Below are 22915 nucleotides of genomic sequence, written 5' to 3' on the forward strand. Positions count from 1 at the left end.
TAAAACCTTTTTCCCTTTTTTTTTTTTTTTTTTTTTTTTTTTTATGTTGTCCATTTCTTCGCGAACTAACTACCTAGATTCGATTAATCATTCTCCAGCAAACTATTTGATTTATGAAGCATCACTTGAAGTTAGTTCTGTTTCAATTTTTTTGGTATTAAATTTTACATACGAGTACTTACGTAGATCTTTACCTCAGGACTAGACAACCATGTACATACCTATTAGGTAACATTATGAGATGAGTAGATCCTGATATAATTTGTGTATGGAGAGAAGGGACTTTCTTATTTCTTTTCTCTTGTGAATATTATTAACATTGTTCCCCACTGTGACAACCCAAAAACCATTAATGGAAACAATCCGATTTCTTCTGTTTCAGAAACTAAATATTCTGCTCGTACTATTATTCTACATAACAAATGTCGCCATAGCATCCCCGCAGTCCATAACAGAGCATACCATAGACATACATATCCCAATCGCCATACCGCTGGACAATGTACCAACTCAAGCCAACACCATCAACCCAACAACGTCCAAATATTCAGTCAACAATATCTACGACCAGTTTAGTTCCAATAGTGATTTTAACTACTCTAAAAGTAACAAACATAAGAATCGAACGAGTGAAAGCCATGCACACGATGCTCAAACCCGACAGGAAACTTCTAAGAAAGTGGGCGCTGAGTATTTAGACAAGGGCAAACTTCATTTCCGAAAGATAAACAAACATGTAGATGTAGATATTAAAAAAATTAAAAATCAATCTTCAAATGCACATAGTCAAACTAATCACACGGACCTACTCAGTGTTAGAGACCCAACATATGAGATTGAGTCTCAGAAAACAAAGAGTAGAGACTCGTTTCGTAATAGTGATATAATCAAAGTAAATAATTCACAAGAAATAGCAAAGACAAAGGATGATAAACTTGGAAATAATACGGAAACAAAAGACAAATGGACAGAGAAGAAACACGAGAGAAACATAATAAACGTATTGCGAACGAGGAAAGTTAGAAAATCTCACCATTTAGATGACCACGATCATAATAAAGTAGTGCAGGGAATTTCCAACGAATTCACATATCCCAAAGTATCTCCTGTGTATATCCCTAATAACGATAATCACAGGTACTGTTGTATATATAGGTACCTATAGATTTTTACTGCAAGGTATCTATCATTTGATGTCCTCATTCTTCTTTTTAATGAAAACATCACTCTTTTTATGGCATAACTTCCTTCAAATGGGGTACGCAGTAGGTAAGGTGTACCATATAACTCCATTGAAATAAATTGGAGAGGGTAGGTACCTACCTACATGGAGCTAAATAATTGGATAGGGTAAGGCACGTAGGGCAGGTAGTATGAGTACAGGGTAGGTAAGTAGTAGGTACCTACGACTACAAAAGTGGGGGTGCATGTTATGTAGTGCTAAATGGAATGGGAAACGTACCCAGACGAAATGGGGTACCTTACCTACATAAAAATGCAATCTCTAGGGTTGCAAATATGACAGAAACATGATTTTCCTTTTTGTCTTTTCATTTTTTATTCGCTCCTTTTTTTATCACAACAACTCCTTTTTTTTTTCTTTTTTATGGCTTTATTTCGCTCTTTCCTAGCTCAGTCTCTCCCTCTTCCTCTCTCTTTGTTTCTCCCTCCCTCCCTCTCTCTCTCTTTCTCTCTCTCTCTTTCTCTCTCTCTCTTTCTCTCTCTCCCTTTCTCTCTCTCTCTCCCTTTCTCTCTCCTTCTCTCTCTCTCCCTTTCTTTCTCTCTCTCTCTTTCTCCCATTATAATCCGTGTAGTTCTTTTTTCTTCATTATTTATTATTTTTAACCGAGCTTTTTTTTCTCGACACTACATGAAAATACAGAGGTCGGTTATGTTGGCTTAGGTTAGGTCAGGCGATAATATGATATAGGTGGTAGAACAATAGTAAAATCTGGTATGGGAGAAAAAGCAAATAAAAACGAGGAAAAAACTCGACTTTATGTCTAGATACTTATCTCTTTGATATTCTTTATCTCTTAAGACTCTTCGATCGACATCAAATGAGAGGTAAGATGTCAATCAATATCGCCTGAAAACCACCCAGAGAGAGAGAGAGAGAGAGGAGGAGGCAAAAAAGGTTGCCTTGTTAAAGGAGGCATAAAAACAAGTGATACAACTTGAAAAGATACTTTGTGAAAACAACAAGTAGACAAGTGGGGTCACTTTCCCAAAAGTTCGAGGGTTAGGTAAACAAATAATGGAAGGTACAAGTTTTATAGGGTAACTTGGGGTGACTTACCCAATATAGGGAATGTTGGCCGGAACGTGATACTTGGAGCCGGGGTCAAAGTCCACTTCAGATCTCAGCACTGGGGGCTTCACACCTCCTAGTCTCTCCCTGAAGGGGGAAATGAAAGGTAAGTTTAGAATAAGGGCCATGGGCTATCTGACAGCATTAAACAGAAAAGAACCATCTATAAAGCTATTCCCCTTATGGATGGTTCCTTCCTGCTTAATGTTGTAAATTTAAGCCCTATGTCACACTGAGACTGATTAGATCTTTTGGTGGTCGAGTGGATTGGAACACATCATAAGCCTTTAGGCACACAGGCACACTCCATTTGTCAAAGGTCTAGGTTTTCCTTGCCCTTGGGATCAACTTAATTTGAACTTGCTGGCAGGATAAACAGGCAATATTCTAAGCTGTTTCTCACCTCAAATCCCACCAATGGCAGTTGTACCGATCCTTGGTCACCGCTCCGCGAAACATATCCCATCTCCACATGTCCAGGGACAGGGCATACGGGAGGAACGCTATCTTTTCCATAGCCAGGGCAAACAGGTAGTTAATATTGTGAGGCACATCATCTATGGATTTCAGTACTAAGCCGAGGGTTTGCATGTGACGAGGTGTGCCCACTGAGAGGGTGATGGCTTCGGAGATAGCCTCGTGGAACGCTGAAATGGAAATGGGTTAGGCACGATTTAAGGTGGTGAGAGCTTAGATGAGTCTGGCTGGGGGACGTTAAACAGGGAGTATACCAGCATGAATTTCCCTTGCTAAAGAAATAGCTAAGGTTGAGTGCGAAGGGCATCTACTCGTAAAGTTTGCAGCCAAAACCAAATGTCAGCCCAAAGCAATCACCATAGTTAGGGCTGATAACCTAGTTTGGTGCAGATATGTATAGTTATCTTACGCCTGAGCATACTGAGAGGGTGATGGCTTCGGAGATAGCCTCGTGGAACGCTGAAATGGAAATGGGTTAAGCACGATTTAAGGTGGTGAGAGCTTAGATGAGTCTGGCTGGGGGACGTTAAACAGGGAGTAGACCCGCTTAGTCTGGCTGGGGGACTTTAAACAGGGAGTAGACCAGCCTGAATTTCCCTTGCTAAAGAAATAGCAAAGGTTGAGTGCGAAGGGCAACTACTCGTGAAATTTGTAGTCAAAACCAAATGTCAGCCCAAAGCAATTACCATAGTTAGGGCTGATAACCTAGTTTGGTGGAGATACATGGTAGAAAGAATAAGATGAATCAGTGCAGATATGTAACCAACCTCAGTGGTGTAGTGGTTAGCGCGGTGGACTTCGGATCTGGAGGTTGGTGGTTCGAGTCCAAGTCAAGTCATAAAACTTAGCGTAGTGCATTAAGCAGGGAACGACATTTGTGAAAAGCATTTATGCTTAACACAATTAAAATTCCTTTAAAATTCCAGTGCAGATATGTATAGTTATCTTACGCCTGAGCATAAGAAGTGTATGCAAACTCAATGCATTTCTCAAATTTGCTTGCAGTTTTCTTTTTATTCCACCTGATTTGTATGGTTGCCTGAAAACTATTGAGATATGCAATGTGCACAACATTTTGCAGAAACTTCTGAGGTAGTAAACTTGCCAGTATAATCTTGCCAGCCCAGTTAGCTTGGAGGGTAGCGCACTGGCCTTGAAGCCAAAGGCCACAGGTTCGTTCTCGGAACGGCTGAATTTCTCGTACTATGTACCTACTTACCAGGATTCGCTCCATCTCTGAATACTTTAGGCTGGTTTCTGTACTTCATAAAGTACTGTATATGTGCCATCTCATGATGAATAGTAATGAAATCTTTCATATTGACTTGAGTGCACATCTTGATTCTGAAATCGAGAATATTTTGCTATTAAGCGAAATGAAATTAAGCGAAAAGTTTTGACTCCTCGACTTTGCATTTAAACTGTAAAGCTATTTGGCGGTTTTACAGAAAGATTCATACCTAAATTTTGGGACCTTCGGGGGTCTTCTAAGGACCCAAGGGGACTTTGTGTGAGTTAGTTTAGTCCATTAGGTTGTTAGGTACCCATTAGGGGATTAGGGTACTGTTTTGTTAAGGTGGTGCAATATTAAACTGGTGAGATAAAGGGACACCTACAAATGTTCGACAGTCAATGGTGAAGTGGTCACTCACCTATAGTCTACGCCATCACAGAAGTCCCAGGCAGAGGGTTGACAGATAACATTACGGTCTATGGGGTCCAGGAAGATGGACTTGAGCCAGAAGTCAGGAGGCATGGCACTCATGTTGAGAGAAATGAAGAAGTCCTCGGCCACTCGGAACATGGCTTCTGGGGTGTAGCCCTGGAATGCAATTAGAATAGAACAAAATAGAGAATAGGCGCTCGTAAGCCTAGCCTAGCCCTGTGTATTACCATTACCACTATCTGAACAATAGATCAGTTGCGCTTACTTGGGTGGTGTTTCAAAGTCATAGAGCAGGAAAAATAAGGAAGAACTGAATTTTTCTTTTTCTTCTACGACTTCTAGATCCCGAGATAAATCGATTAAAAAAATGCCGGTAAATATAATAGAATAATTATAGTCATCTACGTGTAGGTCATTTCTTTAAGTAGGTATCTGCTACATTCTGTTATTATGTATTTACTTTTGTAGCGAAAATTTTCGCAAAAAATTGCTCTTGGAGCAGCAAAAACCTTATTGACTGGCTTTGTCGGATTTTTCCCAACTTTTTACATAAGAATCGACCATTTATTTATATTTTTTACCCATTTGCAACTGTTCCATTGTATCTTTTGTGTTGAAGACCACACTGTTTTGGTTATGGCTGTGGTTTACACAAGGCTAGTAGAGGGTCTAATGGCACAGTCGGGACTTGAATCCAAAAGTCAGACACTAGAAACCAATAGGAACTAGGAAGTTGAGCGAGAGTATAGTTAGAAACACACTATGGACTATCACGTCAAGTCACGTGATAGTAGTGGGGCTGTCCTGAATGAAATTACCTACAATATTATGGGAAAACTTTGAACTGCATCTTTCAGACTCCCCATGAGCTCACGTGACGTGATGGTAGTGTACCTTAAAGGTCTTACCTGTCGTATCATTTCGGGAGTAACATCAAGGAAACTTTTACCCGGGTATGGCATGGTAATGTCTAGAATATTAGACCAGGACTGTGCCTGCATGTCACCTGCAACAACAAACATACAACGTTTGACAATAAAACAAAGTGGTTGGGTGGGAGAGATGCTTTAGGAGAATACTGCCTTTGAAGAAATCGAAAAAATTGAGTGCCTTCCTAATCTAGTTGGTAGGAATTATTCGACATTTGTAAAGGCATGCGGAACCTTTTTGAGTATTGAATTTGATGAAAACATTTCCAAAGGGCATTTGTAGCACAGTTGGGCAATACATTTGAAATCAGTGGGTCCATTGTAAACCGTAATCTTGTAACTTACCTACCTAAATACATAATTACCGAGGTAGGTATGTACCTACAATTGTACATATTAGACTATGAAGGGGGGAAGTATATTGCTGATTTATTGATTCTGAGCCTTTCAATTACGTACATGATTTATGCATTAAATCCGTTGTGAAACCAAATTCTATACTTACCGAAACCAAATTCTATCTTTACCTAAGTATTTTGCTGATTTATTGATTCTAAGCCTTTCAATTACGTACATGATTTATGCATTAAATCCGTTGTGAAACCAAATTCTATACTTACCGAAACCAAATTCTATCTTTACCTATCTTTTGACTATGGCGACCCAGGTAATTTAGGTTTTGGTAACGGTGAAAATACACAAAGCGGATTTGGTAATACAGGCGGGGGATTTGACTCTCAAAACAATTTTGGAAACCAAGGAAACATACAAGCTGACATACCAAATATAAATACCATCAAGGTGCCAGAGGTAAATCAGAACTATCAAATATATTTCGATGGCAATCGACAGCATAAGCACAAGCAAACTCAAGATATCTTTAATGAGGTCAACACCGTGTTTGACAATCTGGAAAACAAAGCTGTGGTTCCGAATTTCGATCAGGTAGGAAATATTCAGAATGGACGGCAATTACAAAATAATGTAGGAAGAGCAATGAAGCAGTTGAAGCTAGCTCAGGCTGGCATGAGAGGATCAACAAGATTTCCAGAATCTCACACCGAACGAAACTCCAGAGAACACAACTTTCCTAGTGTGGGAAATAATGGGAACCAATTCAATACGTCACCCAATGAGAACCATTACAATTCACATGAATCAAGCCATTACCCCTCTGGAGAAACAAATACTAATGGGCAGAGCCAGTACCCTGGTAGTCAAGAATACACGAAGATAGACTATACCTTGCTAGGTGGATCATTCGAAAGCCATCAAAGCGAATCTGAAAATCACAGTTCTTGATGAAAATCCTCGAAGAAAGGGTTAAAAATTGAAAGAAAACATTCAAAGAATTTAGGCCTTTTCATACTAACTGTGTTCTGTGAAATGTTTTAAGCTGTATATTTTCACTCTGCAAGATTAATAGACTTATAGTCATCTATACGTGTAGGTCATTTCTTTAAGTAGGTATCTGCTACGTTCTGTTATTATGTATTTACTTTTGTAGCGAAAATTTTCGCAAAAAATTGCTCTTGGAGCAGCAAAAACCTTATTGACTGGCTTTGTCTCAGCCATTTTCCTATGAATATGGCTTGTATTAGGTTAAAATATTCTGTTATGTATTATTTGTGTATTGTACCCATGTACCTTATTAGACAATTCTTTTAATTTTAGTTACCAACATGAATATTCTGTAAATATTTATAAAGAAATATACAATACTAGCATAAAATTACAAACGTAATATTATCTATGATGTATCGAAAAATAAATAAATTGATTTAAAATATTGGGATTTTCTCTGTAAATATTCGGTTTATTATCCAGGATATCTTTTAGCATTGAATTGTCTGTGTACCCTGTACCTACTGTTGTAGATATAGGTACCTATAGATTTTTACTGCAAGGTATCTATCATTTGATGTCCTACTGTTGTAGATATAGGTACCTATCATTGAATTGTCTGTGTACCCTGTACCTACTGTTGTAGATATAGGTACCTATAGATTTTTACTGCAAGGTATCTATCATTTGATGTCCAAAGCATTTATGCTTAACACAATTAAAATTCCTTTAAAATTCCAGTGCAGATATGTATAGTTATCTTACGCCTGAGCATAAGAAGTGTATGCAAACTCAATGCATTTCTCAAATTTGCTTGCAGTTTTCTTTTTATTCCACCTGATTTGTATGGTTGCCTGAAAACTATTGAGATATGCAATGTGCACAACATTTTGCAGAAACTTCTGAGGTAGTAAACTTGCCAGTATAATCTTGCCAGTCCAGTTAGCTTGGAGGGTAGCGCACTGGCCTTGAAGCCAAAGGCCACGGGTTTGATTCCCAACCGGGTGAACTTTCAAGCAGGTAAGCTTCGTTCTCGGAACGGCTGACTTTGTCGTACTACTTACCAGGATTCGCTCCATCTCTGAATACTTTAGGCTGGTTTCTGTACTTCATAAAGTACTGTATATGTGCCATCTCATGATGAATAGTAATGAAATCTTTCATGTTGACTTGAGTGCACATCTTGATTCTGAAATTGAGAATATTTTGCTATTAAGCGAAATAAATTATAAGTTTTGACTCCTCGACTTTGCATTTAAACTGTAAAGCTATTTGGCGGTTTTACAGAAAGATTCATACCTAAATTTTGGGACCTTCGGGGGTCTTCTAAGGACCCAAGGGGACTTTGTGTGAGTTAGTTTAGTCCATTAGGTTGTTAGGTACCCATTAGGGGATTAGGGTACTGTTTTGTTAAGGTGGTGCAATATTAAACTGGTGAGATAAAGGGACACCTACAAATGTTCGACAGTCAATGGTGAAGTATTGACTTGAGTGCACATCTTGATTCTGAAATCGAGAATATTTTGCTATTAAGCGAAATGAAATTAAGCGAAAAGTTTTGACTCCTCGACTTTGCATTTAAACTCTATAGCTATTTGGCGGTTTTGCAGAAAGATTCATACCTAAATTTTGGGACCTTGGGGGGTCTCTTAAGGACCCAAGGGACTTTGTGTGAGTTAGTTTATTAGGTTGTTAGGTACCCATTAGGGTACTGTTTTGTTAAGGTGGTGCAATATTAAACTGGTGAGATAAAGGGACACCTACAAATGTTCGACAGTCAATGGTGAAGTGGTCACTCACCTATAGTCTACGCCATCACAGAAGTCCCAGGCAGAGGGTTGACAGATAACATTACGGTCTATGGGGTCCAGGAAGATGGACTTGAGCCAGAAGTCAGGAGGCATGGCACTCATGTTGAGAGAAATGAAGAAGTCCTCGGCCACTCGGAACATGGCTTCTGGGGTGTAGCCCTGGAATGCAATTAGAATAGAACAAAATAGAGAATAGGCGCTCGTAAGCCTAGCCTAGCCCTGTGTATTACCATTACCACTATCTGAACAATAGATCAGTTGCGCTTACTTGGGTGGTGTTTCAAAGTCATAGAGCAGGAAAAATAAGGAAGAACTGAATTTTTCTTTTTCTTCTACGACTTCTAGATCCCGAGATAAATCGATTACCGCTATACTGTAGTAATAGAAAGTAAAAATGAGTATGATTCTTTATGTCCAGAAACTAATGAAGAAATATTATACAATGAAAATAATAAGCTGGGATACTTAACTTAAGTAGTATTAGGTGACAATTTAATTTCCTTCAAAAGAAGAACAATAAATAAAAGTAATGTGCTTTGGTTACTTGATTAAAACAAAGATCCAACCCATACCTAATACCGCCTCTCACAACTTAAAACTGTAACCTGAGAATAATAGATCAGTTGCGCTTACTTGGGTGATGTTTCAAAGCCATGGAGCAGGAAAAATGAGAACCAACGGAATTTTTCTTTTTCTTCTACGTTTTCTAGATACCGAGATAAATCGATTTAAAAAATACCGGTAAATCGTAAACTTTGACGTCACGGCATACGCTCCCGTAGGCGATGACGCCCTTCAAAAGTCAATTTTCTTTCTGTGTTCGTGAGAGAGAGCCAAAAGCAAATCTAGAGCAAAAAAGTTTTCTACAACTGATGTTTTTCTCCACCTGTCATGGGTAAGAAAGTGTCCGATACAATTCGAAACACCCTGTATACATGTTTTACATCAGCGGGTACCACTAGACTTGTCAGCACAGGGACATTAATCATTTTAACACCTCCACGTTTCAAAGTTATAGAGCAGGAAAAATGAGGACCTACGGAATTTTTCTTTTTCTCCTACGACTTCTAGATCCCGAGATAAATCGATTTAAAAAATACTGGTAAATCGTGAACTGTGATGTTTCAAAGTCACTGAGCAGGAAAAATGAGGACCAACGGAATCTTTCTTTTTCTTCTACGACTTCTAGATCCCGAGATAAATCGATTAAAATCTATCCAGTCTATCATCTTCCCCCTTTCCAATAGAACAGTTGCGCTTACTTGTGTGATGTTTCAAAGCCATAGAGCAGGAAAAATGAGGACCAACGAAATTTTTCTTTTTCTCCTACGACTTCTAGAACCTGAGATAGATCGATTTAAAAAATACCGGTAAATCGTGAACTTTGACGTCACGGCATACGCTCCCGTAGGCGATGACCCTTTCTCCCACAATCCCAAGAATAAAGAGAAACAATAAAAACGAAAATAAAAAGCTCAAGACAAAAACAATAATAATAACAATCAGCCTAATGGATGATGAGACAACATCATTTTCAAATTAGACGAAGGAAAACAAATGGGGGGAGCCACTACTAACCTTCCCGTCACCCATTCATCTTGTTACCAAGCCCAGTGTTTCTTCGCACAGGACTCCTGCTAGTCTGGCTTACAGGGTGGGAAGTCTTGATAGCAACACCACCAAGTTATTTTATTACGAGTGAACAACCCTTTATTTTCCCGAGACGGGTTACTTTCAGAGGAGATTACTGTTTGAACTTCTCGGGGCATACTAATGGGAAACTCTGGCCTTTGGAAACGCAGACATACTACAAGATGGATAAGCTACGACACAAAGATAAACAGTCAAAGTAACGAAATTTTATTATAGGTGGATTACTCCTTTCGAAAGTCAAATTTCTGTGTTCGTGAGAGCTAAAAGCGAATCTGGAGCAAAAACGTTCTGTACAACTGATATTTTTCTCCACCTGTCATGGGATACGATTGTCCGATACGATTCGAAACACCCTGTATACTAGTGTATACATGTTTTACATCAGCGGGTACACCACTAGACTTGTCAGCACAGGGACATTAATCATTTTAACACCTCCACTCCCCTCTCTCTCATTCCCTCTATCCAGTCTATCATCTTCCCCCTTTCCAATAGAACAGTTGCGCTTACTTGTGTGATGTTTCAAAGCCATAGAGCAGGAAAAATGAGGACCAACGAAATTTTTCTTTTTCTCCTACGACTTCTAGAACCTGAGATAGATCGATTTAAAAAATACCGGTAAATCGTGAACTTTGACGTCACGGCATACGCTCCCGTAGGCGATGACGTCACATCAAATGTCCCGAGCAAAGCTCCCTCGCAGGCAACGCATTAATGTGTTTGTGCGCATACGTTTCTGCGCATTTCTTTCTGCTCTTCCGCAAGCGTGCTTGCATACTGGCGCTACCTAGCGAAACAACTGCCTGAAGTCTGACGTCACACATCTTTGAACTCTTTCATTACTTAGAACGGAAAATGAAAATTGAATTTTCGACCTTTTACTTATACATAGTTATTTTTTCGGAGTTTTGACCTCAGATTTAGATTTTTCACTACTTTTTACATAGGAATCGACCATTTATTAATATTTTTTACCCATTTGCAACTGCTCCATTCCCCCCTATACCCATCTTCCTTCCTTCCAATCCCCTCTCTTCCTTCCTCTCTACTTCTCCATCTTCCTCCTTCTTTGTCTCTCCTTCGTCCTTCTTCTTTTTCGTCTCCTTCTTTCCTCGTTTTTCTTCTTAGGCCTATTCTTCTCCTTCTCCATCTTCCTCCTCGTTCCATATTCTTCGTCATCGCTCTCTTCTTCCTCTGTTGTTCTCTATCTTCGTCACCACCTCCTCTTCTCTTTTTCTTTATCGTATTCTCTTTCTCCTCCTGTCTTTTCTATCCATTTCTTTTTATTTATTTCTTTTACAACACTACCACCCCCATTCTTCATCCCATTTCTTTCAATTCTAGAAGTATTCCCCTCCTCCATTTCTGGCATATAAATATGAAAATTGATATCTCCTCTGACAAACGAATCAACATGAATGTTGATGTTGATGATGAATCAACATGAATGTTGATTATGTTCCTCATTAAACTTTCCCCAGGGTTAATGAGGTAAAAACAACCCCAAGTATAAAATTCCAGTATCATATTTCTTTCCCTTCAATTATTTTTATTTATTTTAATAATTTTTCACAATCTACAATTTCCTTTTTTCCTTTATTCTTTTTTGTCATTTTCCAACGATTGAAAGCTAAAATCATAAAATGACAACATAACTAACGCCTCCAATCTCATTCCGCAGTCTACGAGTAGTCCAAGTAGTCTGCTGTCCCTCAGCTTACATCAACAGCCCACAGCCACAGCCTACTACATGACAAGCCCAAACACAGACCACTCCACTTGGAAATAGCAATGAGAATTTTTTTTTAGCAAATATGAACGACCTTGTTGCCGGCACAGTGAGACACACAAGGCGTCCTTTGTTGTTCACACAGCTGTTCTCAAACGGGTACGCCTACCCTATCATGGCCGGGGTCCACAAGGTACAACTCCTGGATTAGGTTAAAGTTTAAACTCATGGATTAAGGCTATCTGATAGGCTTTTTTTTCCTTCTTCTTCTTTTTAATCAACTGATCAGATTGCTTAATGAAAAAAAAAAAAAAATCAGACAGAAAGTAGACCTTCGATGGGCGGGAATGCGACACCTTGGATTTCCAATGGTTGAACGAATTCCCGTATTTTCTATTAAAAGAGGGGAAATAAGCCTCAGGGAAGGGGGTGAAATCGCCCCTATTTACGAAGGGAAAATACATCTAGTTCCATTTCATTGGCCTTCAAAACCATATCAATACCCAAACTAACATGGTACATAGGACTGGGAACCGCTAGGACCTGCTAGGTTGATCAGCTGATTTATCAATCACCTGTTTATAACACGAGTATAAAGTATAGACTGTATAAGGTTTACATTATGACTGTACTCTCTCATTACATCTCGTCTACCCATAGAACAGCTGTTGCCCTGATATCACACATACGGTTTGCTGATAAGCAAATTCTTACAATATTGCATACAGTGTTGGGATTTTGATAAACGGGCTTTCTCTCCTCGTGAAAATGTTCAACTTCGGAAAATTCGTAGAGCCTTTCGTACACAAAATGATATTGATGATAGGAACCATGTTGGTGATATTGTAATGGTGATCATTTGATCAACAGATCGAAGTGATAGTAAAAACAAAAGGAAATGATGACATTCGTGTTTTCACAACAGCTGTTGCCCTGATATCAACACACACACACACACACACACACACACACACACACACACACACACACACATACATACGGTTTGCTGATAAGCAAATTCTTACAATGTTCACATATTGCATACAGTGTTGGGATTTTGATAAACGGGCTTTCTCTCATCGTGAAAATGTTCAACTTCGGAACATTCGTAGAGCCTTTCGTACACAAAATGATGCTGGAGACAGGAACTAAGTATGTTGGTGATATTGATGATAGGAACCATGTTGGTGATATTGTAATGGTGATCATTTTGATCAACAATATTGCATAAAGTGTTGGGTTTTTGATAAACGGGCTTTCTCTCATCGTGAAAATGTTCAACTTCGGAACATTCGTAGAGCCCTTTCGTACACAAAATGATGTTGGTGATAGGAACTAAGTATGTTGGTGATATTGATGATAGGAACTATGTTGGTGATATTGATGATAGGAACTATGTTCGTGATATTGATGATAGGACCTATGTTGGTGATATTGTAATGGTGATCATTTGATCAACAGATCGAAGTGATAGTAAAAACAAAAGGAAATGATGACATTCGTGTTTTCAATGGGGATAGAAACAACCATACCTTGTAGATACATTGGTCACACATACAGATACAAACATATTAAGGTGTACGGGAAACTATACCTACACGGAATTGAATGTCATTTTGGTTGTGGTTTAACATCAGGGGCCAAGCTTTGGCACTTAGTCCCATGTCTACAATCTCTGAATTCCCAGGTACTTTCGGCAGAGGGCTGAAAAGACTCAATATCATGTCACAAATCCCTCCCATGTTATCCCTGAGTATGTTCCGAGACTGTTCGGGTAAAGCATCCGAGCATGCTCCGATCGTACCATGAGATTGTTATCAATAAATTTGAAAATTTTGAATCAGGGCCTAGGCCTAAGCCCAAGCTTATATTCTGGAAGCGTCCACGAAGAAAGAAAAAGTTTTTTTTTACAATATTGAAATCTTACCCTAAGATCAGACAGGAAATTGATCTGATGGAACTGCAGCCTGGGAGGATTAAACTACAAACTACTCCCACCCCAACAACAACAGCCCTGACATTTCCAATATTCATGTTCTGCTTGCATATAATTACTCATGCAATCCACACACACACACACCTTTACACCTGTAGTATACATATGTTGTAAATACAACATGTTATTTACACCACCAACTCCATATCTAATCAATACTATTCCATATATTATAATACAATATCATCACAAGATATCCATACATCCTTTTTCCCGCTTTGTACAGGTCACTACAGGGTAGAGACAAAGTAAGATCCATATAGCCTCCTTTCCCCCCCCCCCTGGTCACATTACAGGGTAGAGACAAAGTTTGGAGCCCCATTCATTTGATCCACACAGGTCCTTAGCAGAAAGAAATGTTAGTCCCACGATCCCATCAAACTACAAGGACCAAACACGGAAATCGAATTTTGAGTAAAACGGCTCTAACGCAAAGTTTTGTGATTTCCAATGACAAGTATTGGGAGGATTCTACAAAGAGTCGTGTACTTCGACCAGCAATAGAAAAAAAAAACACATTTTTTTACTACTTCTTCACAACATATTGCATAAGCCGTTCTACACCAAAAGGGCCCAGATCGGGCATGACCCTTCTTCAATAAAAAGCTGGCATCTCATCTTACCTTGCTCAACTTCTCTCCCTCATGATGCGGTAGGAGAGTGCGCAAACTCTGAAAGCCTGCGTTTATACTCTGCATGCGTCTGCGCTCATTGGAGTTTGCAATCTCACGACGGATGCGCTTCTCCTTGTCTGTACAGGGTGTCAACAGATGTGAGGGACCCCGCGGTGGCGACTCGTTCTCCGAGCCGAGGCTGCAAACACACAGACACAAGTTTAACATTAGGAAGAACATTTACGAGAAACAGTAGTAGAGTATCTAAAAATAATCAGGACACCTTACTACTAGTATTGCAAATGGGTTTTGAGGTTACAAATGGGATACATGCAAATGGGAAAGGTTTAAATTTACTCAAAGGTAATACGCAAGTACATAGAAGCATGCCCGAAGAAAATGGGCTGGACATCTTATCTGCAAGTCTATAGGTTTAGTTTTCTGGCACTTTGGGCTTCTACGCAAGCGTAGACACATGGGAAATAAGTTCAAAATCCACCAGGAAACGAAAGCTTCCTCACTGACCAGGATTTGAACTCAGTACCTCAGGGTCCACAGTGAATGCTCCTAACGGCTAACCACTCTGACTTCGGTTACTAAGGAAGACGTTAAAACTGAAAGGTCCAATCAAATGCCAGGACTTCAAGGACACATCAGAATGTTCTAATAAAGGACCTTATTACTAGAAGACTTCCGTAAAAGGTAAAATACAATCGCCTGATCCAGAAATTGGCAACAGATGACGGAAAATAGAGAAGAGATCTTTGAACTGTTGCCAGATGACATGCGATCTGTGCAGTGTTGTCAGATGACAGGTTTACCTCACGGCATATCAAGGCTTATCCCCCGGCACTAACATACTTCATTTGGTCATGAGAAACAGTAGGTAGGCCAGTCTAGTTAGCTCTGAGGGTAGCCCGTCTGCCTTGTAAGCGGGTTCGATTCCCGCCCGGTGCGGATTTTAACCTAAACAGATAAAGTTCGTTCTCGGCTTATCGGCAAGGCTGACTTTCTCCTATTCTGTCTCTTCTCTCTTCGCTTTCGGACGACGAGACCTTAGCAGTTACCCTCTATCCCTCCCTCTATCCTTCACTGGAAAACCAACACTTCTTCAGGACAGCACCAAATTTGGCATGCTTCAGTAGGGCCCGGACAACAAAGAGACCACCGCAGCATCACAAGGTGGTGAGCGCTTAGATGAGTCTGGCTGGGGGACGTTAAACAGGGAGTAGACCAGCTTAGTCTGGCTGGGGGACTTTAAACAGGGAGTATACCAGCCTGAATTTCCTTTGCTAAAGAAATAGCTAAGGTTGAGTGCGAAGGGCATCTACTCGTAAAATTTGTAGCCATAACCAAATGTCAGCCCAAAGCAATCACCATAGTTAGGGCTGATAACCTAGTTTGGTGCAGATATGTATAGTTATCTTACGCCTGAGCATAAGAAGTGTATGCAAACTCAATGCATTTCTCAAATTTGCTTGCACTTTTCTTTTTATTCCACCTATTTGTATGGTCGCCTGAAAACTATTGAGATATGCAATGTGCACAACATTTTGCAGAAACTTCTGAGGTAGTAAACTTGCCAGTATAATCTTGCCAGCCCAGTTAGCTTGGAGGGTAGCGCACTGGCCTTGAAGCCAAAGGCCACAGGTTCGTTCTCGGAACGGCTGAATTTCTCGTACTATGTACCTACTTACCAGGATTCGCTCCATCTCTGAATACTTTAGGCTGGTTTCTGTACTTCATAAAGTACTGTATATGTGCCATCTCATGATGACTCTTTTGATTATGGCGACCCAAGTAATTTAGGTTTTGGTAACGGTGAAAATACACAAAGCGGATTTGGTAATACAGGCGTAGTGAGGGCTCTTTTGATTATGGCGACCCAAGTAATTTAGGTTTTGGTAACGGTGAAAATACACAAAGCGGATTTGGTAATACAGGCGGAGGATTTGACTCACAAAACAATTTCGGAAACCAAGGAAACATACAAGCTGACATACCAAATATAAATACCATCAAGGTGCCAGAAGTCAATCAGAACTATCAAATATATTTTGATGGCAATCGACAGCATAAGCACAAGCAAACTCAAGATATCTTTAATGAGGTCAACACCGTGTTTGACAATCTGGAAAACAAAGCTGCGATGGCAATCGACAGCATAAGCACAAGCAAACTCAAGATATCTTTAATGAGGTCAACACCGTGTACACAAGGCTAGTAGAAGGTCTAATGGCACAGTCGGGACTTGAATCCAAAAGTCAGACATTAGAGACCAATAGAAACTAGGAAGTTGAGCGAGAGTATAGTTAGAAACACACTATGGACTAACACGTCAAGTCACGTGATAGTAGTGGGGCTGTCCTGAATGAGATTACCTACAATATTATGGGAAAACTTTGAACTACATCTTTCTGACTGCCCATGAGTTCACGTGACGTGATGGTAGTGTACCTTAAAGGTCTTACCTGTCGTATCATTTCGGGAGTAACATCAAGGAAACTTTTACCCGGGTATGGCATGGTAATATCTAGAATATTAGACCAGGACTGTGCCTGCATGTCACCTGCAACAACAAACATACAACGTTTGACAATAAAACAAAATGGTTGGGTGGGAGAGATGCTTTAGGAGAATCCTGCCTTTGAAGAAAGCGAAAAAACTGAGTGCCTTCCTAATCTAGTTGGTAGGAATTATTCGACATTTGTAAAGGCATACGGAACCTTTTTGAGTATTGAATTTGATGAAAACATTCCAAAAGGGCATTTGTAGCACAGTTGAAATCAGTAGGTCTATTGTAAACCGTAATCTTGTAACTTACCTAAATACATAATTACCGATGTAGGTATGTACCTACAATTGTACATATTAGACTATATTTTGCTGATTTATAAGGGGGGAGTATTTTGCTGATTTATTGATTCTAAGCCTTTCAATTACGTACATGATTTATGCATTAAATTCGTTGTGAAACCAAATTCTATACTTACCGAAACCAAATTCTATCTTTACCTAGAATGTGTGCAGGTAGAGGGGCTTCTTTGCTGATTTTCTCCGGTCCATACAGATCCCTCAGCTTCCTTCGCACATAAGCATGCAGCTGTTCATATAGGGGTCGAATCTGCTCCCAAACATCCTCCATTTCTTGGCGGAAGAACGGTGATTCGTAGGCGAATTGCCAGTATTGGCCAAAATCAGTCAGATCTGTGGAGGAGAAAATGAGCGAACGAGGCGAGTTCCATCTTATCAACTATTGTCACTTTTTATTAATCTTATTATCCTCTAAACGCCCAAGGACTTGGGGCGTTTTGTAGGCTTATAAATAGAACAATCCAATATTGGATTGGTTATTGCTGACTACAAGGTACACATTTTGCCGGGCTTTAAGGACTACAAAAATAATGTCCAAAATTTCGGACAGTCACTGAGCCTTTAGAGGATAATAAACTCAATATAAGATAGGTAATGGAAAGAATGAGAAACAACTCATTTTTGTCCTGTTTCGCAAAGACTCTCGAATTGGCAGAACAATGTTAAATTGGTCGTTTGAGAGCCCAGTAGGGGCCCAATTTCCGAGTGACCTGGCGCTAGCTAGAAAACAACTGTTGGAATTGGAAAAGCTCAAATCCTCTAACATCTAACTCAATTCAATAAATGTACAGTTGTATAGAGTACATACAAACCTAACAACTAACCCTATAACCAAGCAATTATTTAAAGAACAGTAAAATTTAACGTTATCAAACGCCGCATTGATATCAACCAAAGCTCACGTGTAGGGCGAGGTTACTAGAGGCATTCTCTACCACCTGACAACGGATGCATGATTAAGGACCTGAGAACATCCCAGAAGTTTCCCACGACCTTGCCAGTTGCCATCCATTGTTGTTCCAAGACCACCAGCTACTTAACTCTAAGGTCTAGGATAGCACAAACCGCATGGTTGACTCCGGGCTTGTGGTTCTTTAACCTCAGCACACTTATCAACTTATTTTATTGACTAGTACTTACCTGTCCTAGGTAGTACTAGTACCTACGTTTAGTATTATAAGTAGTAACTGGTATCTACGTTTACTAGTAACTTATTAACTTACTTTATTGTCTATTATACTATTTCTAAGCAAATATGCTGAGCAGTGTAATGCTTATCAGATTAACAGCACTATGCATTTAGATCTTGGTAGGATTTTAGTTCTGTTACTTCGTAAGGATAAAAATCTGGTGTGAACATCACACGACTTTCTATTACATTTGCGGAATACGTATTTGAAAAAAAAAAAAAAAAAAATGCATGTGACGAGGTGTGCCTACTGAGAGGGTGATGGCTTCGGAGATAGCCTCGTGGAACGCTGAAATGGAAATGGGTTAAGCACGATTCAAGGTGGTGAGAGCTTAGATGAGTCTGGCTGGGGGACGTTAAACAGGGAGTAGACCAGCTTAGTCTGGCTGGGGGACTTTAAACAGGGAGTATACCAGCCTGAATTTCCTTTGCTAAAGAAATAGCTAAGGTTGAGTGCGAAGGGCATCTACTCGTAAAATTTGTAGCCATAACCAAATGTCAGCCCAAAGCAATCACCATAGTTAGGGCTGATAACCTAGTTTGGTGCAGATATGTATAGTTATCTTACGCCTGAGCATAAGAAGTGTATGCAAACTCAATGCATTTCTCAAATTTGCTTGCAGTTTTCTTTTTATTCCACCTATTTGTATGATCGCCTAAAAACTATTGAGATATGCAATGTGCACAACATTTTGCAGAAACTTCTGATGAACATAGTAAACTTGCCAGTATACCTAATCTTGCCAGCCCAGTTAGCTTGGAGGGTAGCGCACTGGCCTTGACGCCAAAGGCCACAGGTATGATTCCCAACCGGCTGAACTTTCAAGCAGGTAAGCTTCGTTCTCGGAACGGCTGACTTTCTCGTACTACTTACCAGGATTAGCTCCATCTCTGAATACTTTAGGCTGGTTTCTGTACTTCATAAAGTACTGAATATGTGCCATCTCATGATGAATAGTGATGAAATCTTTCATGTTGACTTGAGTACACATCTTGATTCTGGAATTGAAAACATTTTGTTATTATTGTTGTTATTAAACAAAGTGTTTTATTTTTTGAGGTTTGATAAAAGTAACTACTGTAACTCTTGAGGTATTATCGTCCCGCAAGCGGAGAGAACGAACCTTATTCGTTCAGAATAAAATCTTCAGCTGTAGCCGATAGGTGATGGCAGAATAAAGAAAGGATATCTTTTCTTTCTGCCATACACCGCGGTGATGGTCTCCAGCCATGTTTTATTGGCTCGTCGTGATCTTTTACCTGTTTATCACCAAATTTTACCACTACTATCATTTTGCCATCAAATACACAAGCCAGTAGGTACCAAACTTTTACCTGTAGTCTCCGCCTACGCCATTCGATCCACGTGTGTTCCAGTTCAGCCCAGTCCCGACTTTTGGCCATCAGGGACGTTATGTCCGGATCTAGACGGAGGTTACAACGGAGTGGTTCATCATGGGCACATATGGAGGCCGAATTGTAAATAGCCAGCATGTCGTTGATGAGACGATATCCCCTCCTCTCCTTTCACGAATTTTGTAATGTAGCTTTTTTCTCGCATTACGATCCGCCATCTTGTTTTACATTAAGAATATAGGAAGTTTTGGCGGTAAAATTTCATCAGCTGATTTTTTTAATCGTCAATTTTTACCCCCACTACCAAAATTCTTCTATTTTATTATCCCCCTGGAAAATCCTAATGTCGATGCGCATTAACATTACGAAAGGAAAATAGGCTTATACTTACTATTCAAATTGGCAGCATAGTTGCTCAGTTCGATCAGTTGCTCGTACATGTCCCGGATTTTCTGTCCCGTCCGCCTACGCCATTCGATCCACGTGTGTTCCAGTTCAGCCCAGTCCCGACTTTTGGCCATCAGGGACGTTATGTCCGGATCTAGACGGAGGTTACAACGGAGTGGTTCATCATGGGCACATATGGAGGCCGAATTGTAAATAGCCAGCATGTCGTTGATGAGACGATTGTACTGGGGGATAGAATTAGAATAGAATAGAATTAGAATATAATATTGAAGAGTAGAACAGAGAAGAGAAAAGAGATAGAAAAAATAATAGAACAGAAAAGAGAGGGAGAGAGAGAGAAAAGAATAGAACAAAAAAGAATTGGGCGAGCCATTCAGCATTCATTATTAGGCGGACCTGACGACAGGTACATCTGATCAGGTCTACCTGAAAGTGTGACTGCTCATCAGGTATCAGGTAGACCTGATTAGGTGTACTTGACAGTGGCTGGCTTTGGGGTCGAACTTTCCAGGAGAATAGAACATTATTATGTACCTACAACTACCATACCTACTATTAATGATGTTTTAATTAGAACAAGGAATGAAGAATGACTCACTTTTTAGACGTAGGTAAAACAATTAGGTAGGTAGAGGTATGCATAAATAAACAAGAAAACTAAAACCGGCTTAGTTTACTGTCACGAATTTTCCATAAGTCACCGCCCTAATATGTAGAAAACCCGAAAATGACAAGTTTCCAAAGTTATTGAACCCATGTCTCGTATAGTTTATAGTTTGTCAAAATAATAGTCGATGTGCTTGCGTCTATTGTTTGTTTATTATTATTATTATTATTGATTTTTTTCCATAATATTGTATGTAATTTCGATCAGGACAGCCACACTGCCCTCACGTCACGTGAGCTCATGGGGAGTCGGAAAATGTAGTTCAAAGTTTTCCCATAATATTGTAGATTATTTCCTTCAGGATAGCCACACTGCCCTCACGTCACGTGAGCTCATGTGACGTGATAGAACTACTCACCCTGTCCAGTTGATCAGGTGGTAGGGCAGTGGGCCCAATAGTGGCCAGGTAGCGCAGCTGCCGCCAAGTTCTCTCGTTCTGAATGACGTCCGGGTTTATTTGGTTGACAATGTCGTGCACTTTCCGCTGGAAGTCTGAATAGATGACTTGCTGCTCCAGCTGAAAAGAAGAAAGAGATTGAATAGAGTTAGTGTTGCCTGTGGAATATGTTTCCCTTCGTTGGACTCTTATTAGGCCAGCTACTATCAGGTAGATCTGATCAGGCATACCTGACAAGTGATGAGCACACACACTATCAGGTAGACCTGATCAGGTGTACCTTCGTAGGGTCTAACTGATAGTGAGTGGCTGGCCTTGGAAATTGAATCTTATAGAAAAAGACCTAAAATTTTGGCAAAGGAGGTTGTTGAATTGTTGATGTTTACAAGCTACTAGCAAATGGACAGTTTTCAGCAGAAAAGAACCATCCATAAGGGAACTTGCCTTACGGATGATTTTTTTCTGCTTAAATGCTGTCCAAATTAAGGGGAAACTGTAGCGAAAATTTAACATCCCCTAACTACCAAAATCCTTCTTTCAAAATCCTCCCACAGCCCTCCCTTATTGTCAGTAGATAAGTAGGTAACAACCTAATGTCGATAGAGAACACCCTGTAATTTTAAAATCTAAGTCACAATGTAGAATGTGGCCCACGTACACATGGAAGTTGGAAACCCCTGACCTAGGTATTTCAAGATTTTGAAGCACTTTAGGTATTAGGTAGCAGAAGATCGAGAACCATCTGTACCATGGCGTACTGCTGCAAACCAAGCCCTCGGCTGCTAACCAATGATGATAATGAACTATAGTTACTTACTTACCTATTCGCACCTCCAATTTACCTACTTGGTTTTAATTTACCAGTCATGTAGGTATGTGCTATATATAGGTAGGTAACCAATAACTAACTATCTGTTCTATTGTTTCTTTATTGTTAAAAATAAAACACTAATTGTAGGTACATATTAGGTACTTACCTATGTACCAGTAGGTATCTATTAACTAACCATCTTTAGATCTTGTACCTACATAGGTGGGTACCTACATTGTCGTATTTGTCAGGTACATCCTAAGTGTTATTACTGGCACGATTACCTACCTTTTCCGTATTAGGTAGGTATTTTACTATTATTACCTAGTTTGTATTAAGTAGTTTACTTCGTATAGCCGAAATCATTTGGTATGCCTTCTGGCATTCATGAAAAATAAATTAAATTATCTGCAACTGGGATTTTTTTCTGCATAATTGATATCATTATATGTATGCTCAATGCAAATTATAAACTCGGCCAATTTATCTTTGGTTTGTCCTGTCAGAATGAGAGAGAAAAGTCCATTTACGTCCGCAGTCTAATAGTTTTTTCATAGGTAAATCTATACACGAATCTAACGTAAAGTCTTATTTAATTTATGAGAAACACCTGAAAATAGGTGCCTACTTTGGAATTTTGACAAAAGGAACCTATTCGTGGCACCACCCTGTATAAGGTAGGT

The 22915-nt window shown here is 39.7% G+C and overlaps 1 protein-coding gene across 1 annotated transcript in view; it reads right to left on the minus strand.

The window, feature by feature from the left end:
- Positions 1–22915, minus strand: part of LOC103508843 (angiotensin-converting enzyme-like) — a 186541-nt gene that overhangs the window by 139720 nt on the left and 23906 nt on the right. The window contains exons 3-10 of the mRNA XM_026823264.1: positions 21383–21541; positions 20341–20581; positions 17546–17737; positions 17002–17099; positions 8528–8697; positions 7792–7916; positions 2715–2958; positions 2300–2398 (exon numbers count right to left, since the gene is read on the minus strand). Of these exons, the coding sequence (XP_026679065.1) occupies positions 2300–2398; positions 2715–2958; positions 7792–7916; positions 8528–8697; positions 17002–17099; positions 17546–17737; positions 20341–20581; positions 21383–21541 (1328 nt within the window). The remainder of the gene's footprint in view (positions 1–2299; positions 2399–2714; positions 2959–7791; positions 7917–8527; positions 8698–17001; positions 17100–17545; positions 17738–20340; positions 20582–21382; positions 21542–22915) is intronic.

The sequence above is a fragment of the Diaphorina citri genome, unplaced genomic scaffold (genome assembly GCF_000475195.1).
Source record: "Diaphorina citri unplaced genomic scaffold, Diaci psyllid genome assembly version 1.1 scaffold21, whole genome shotgun sequence".
Lineage (NCBI taxonomy): Eukaryota > Metazoa > Arthropoda > Insecta > Hemiptera > Psyllidae > Diaphorina > Diaphorina citri.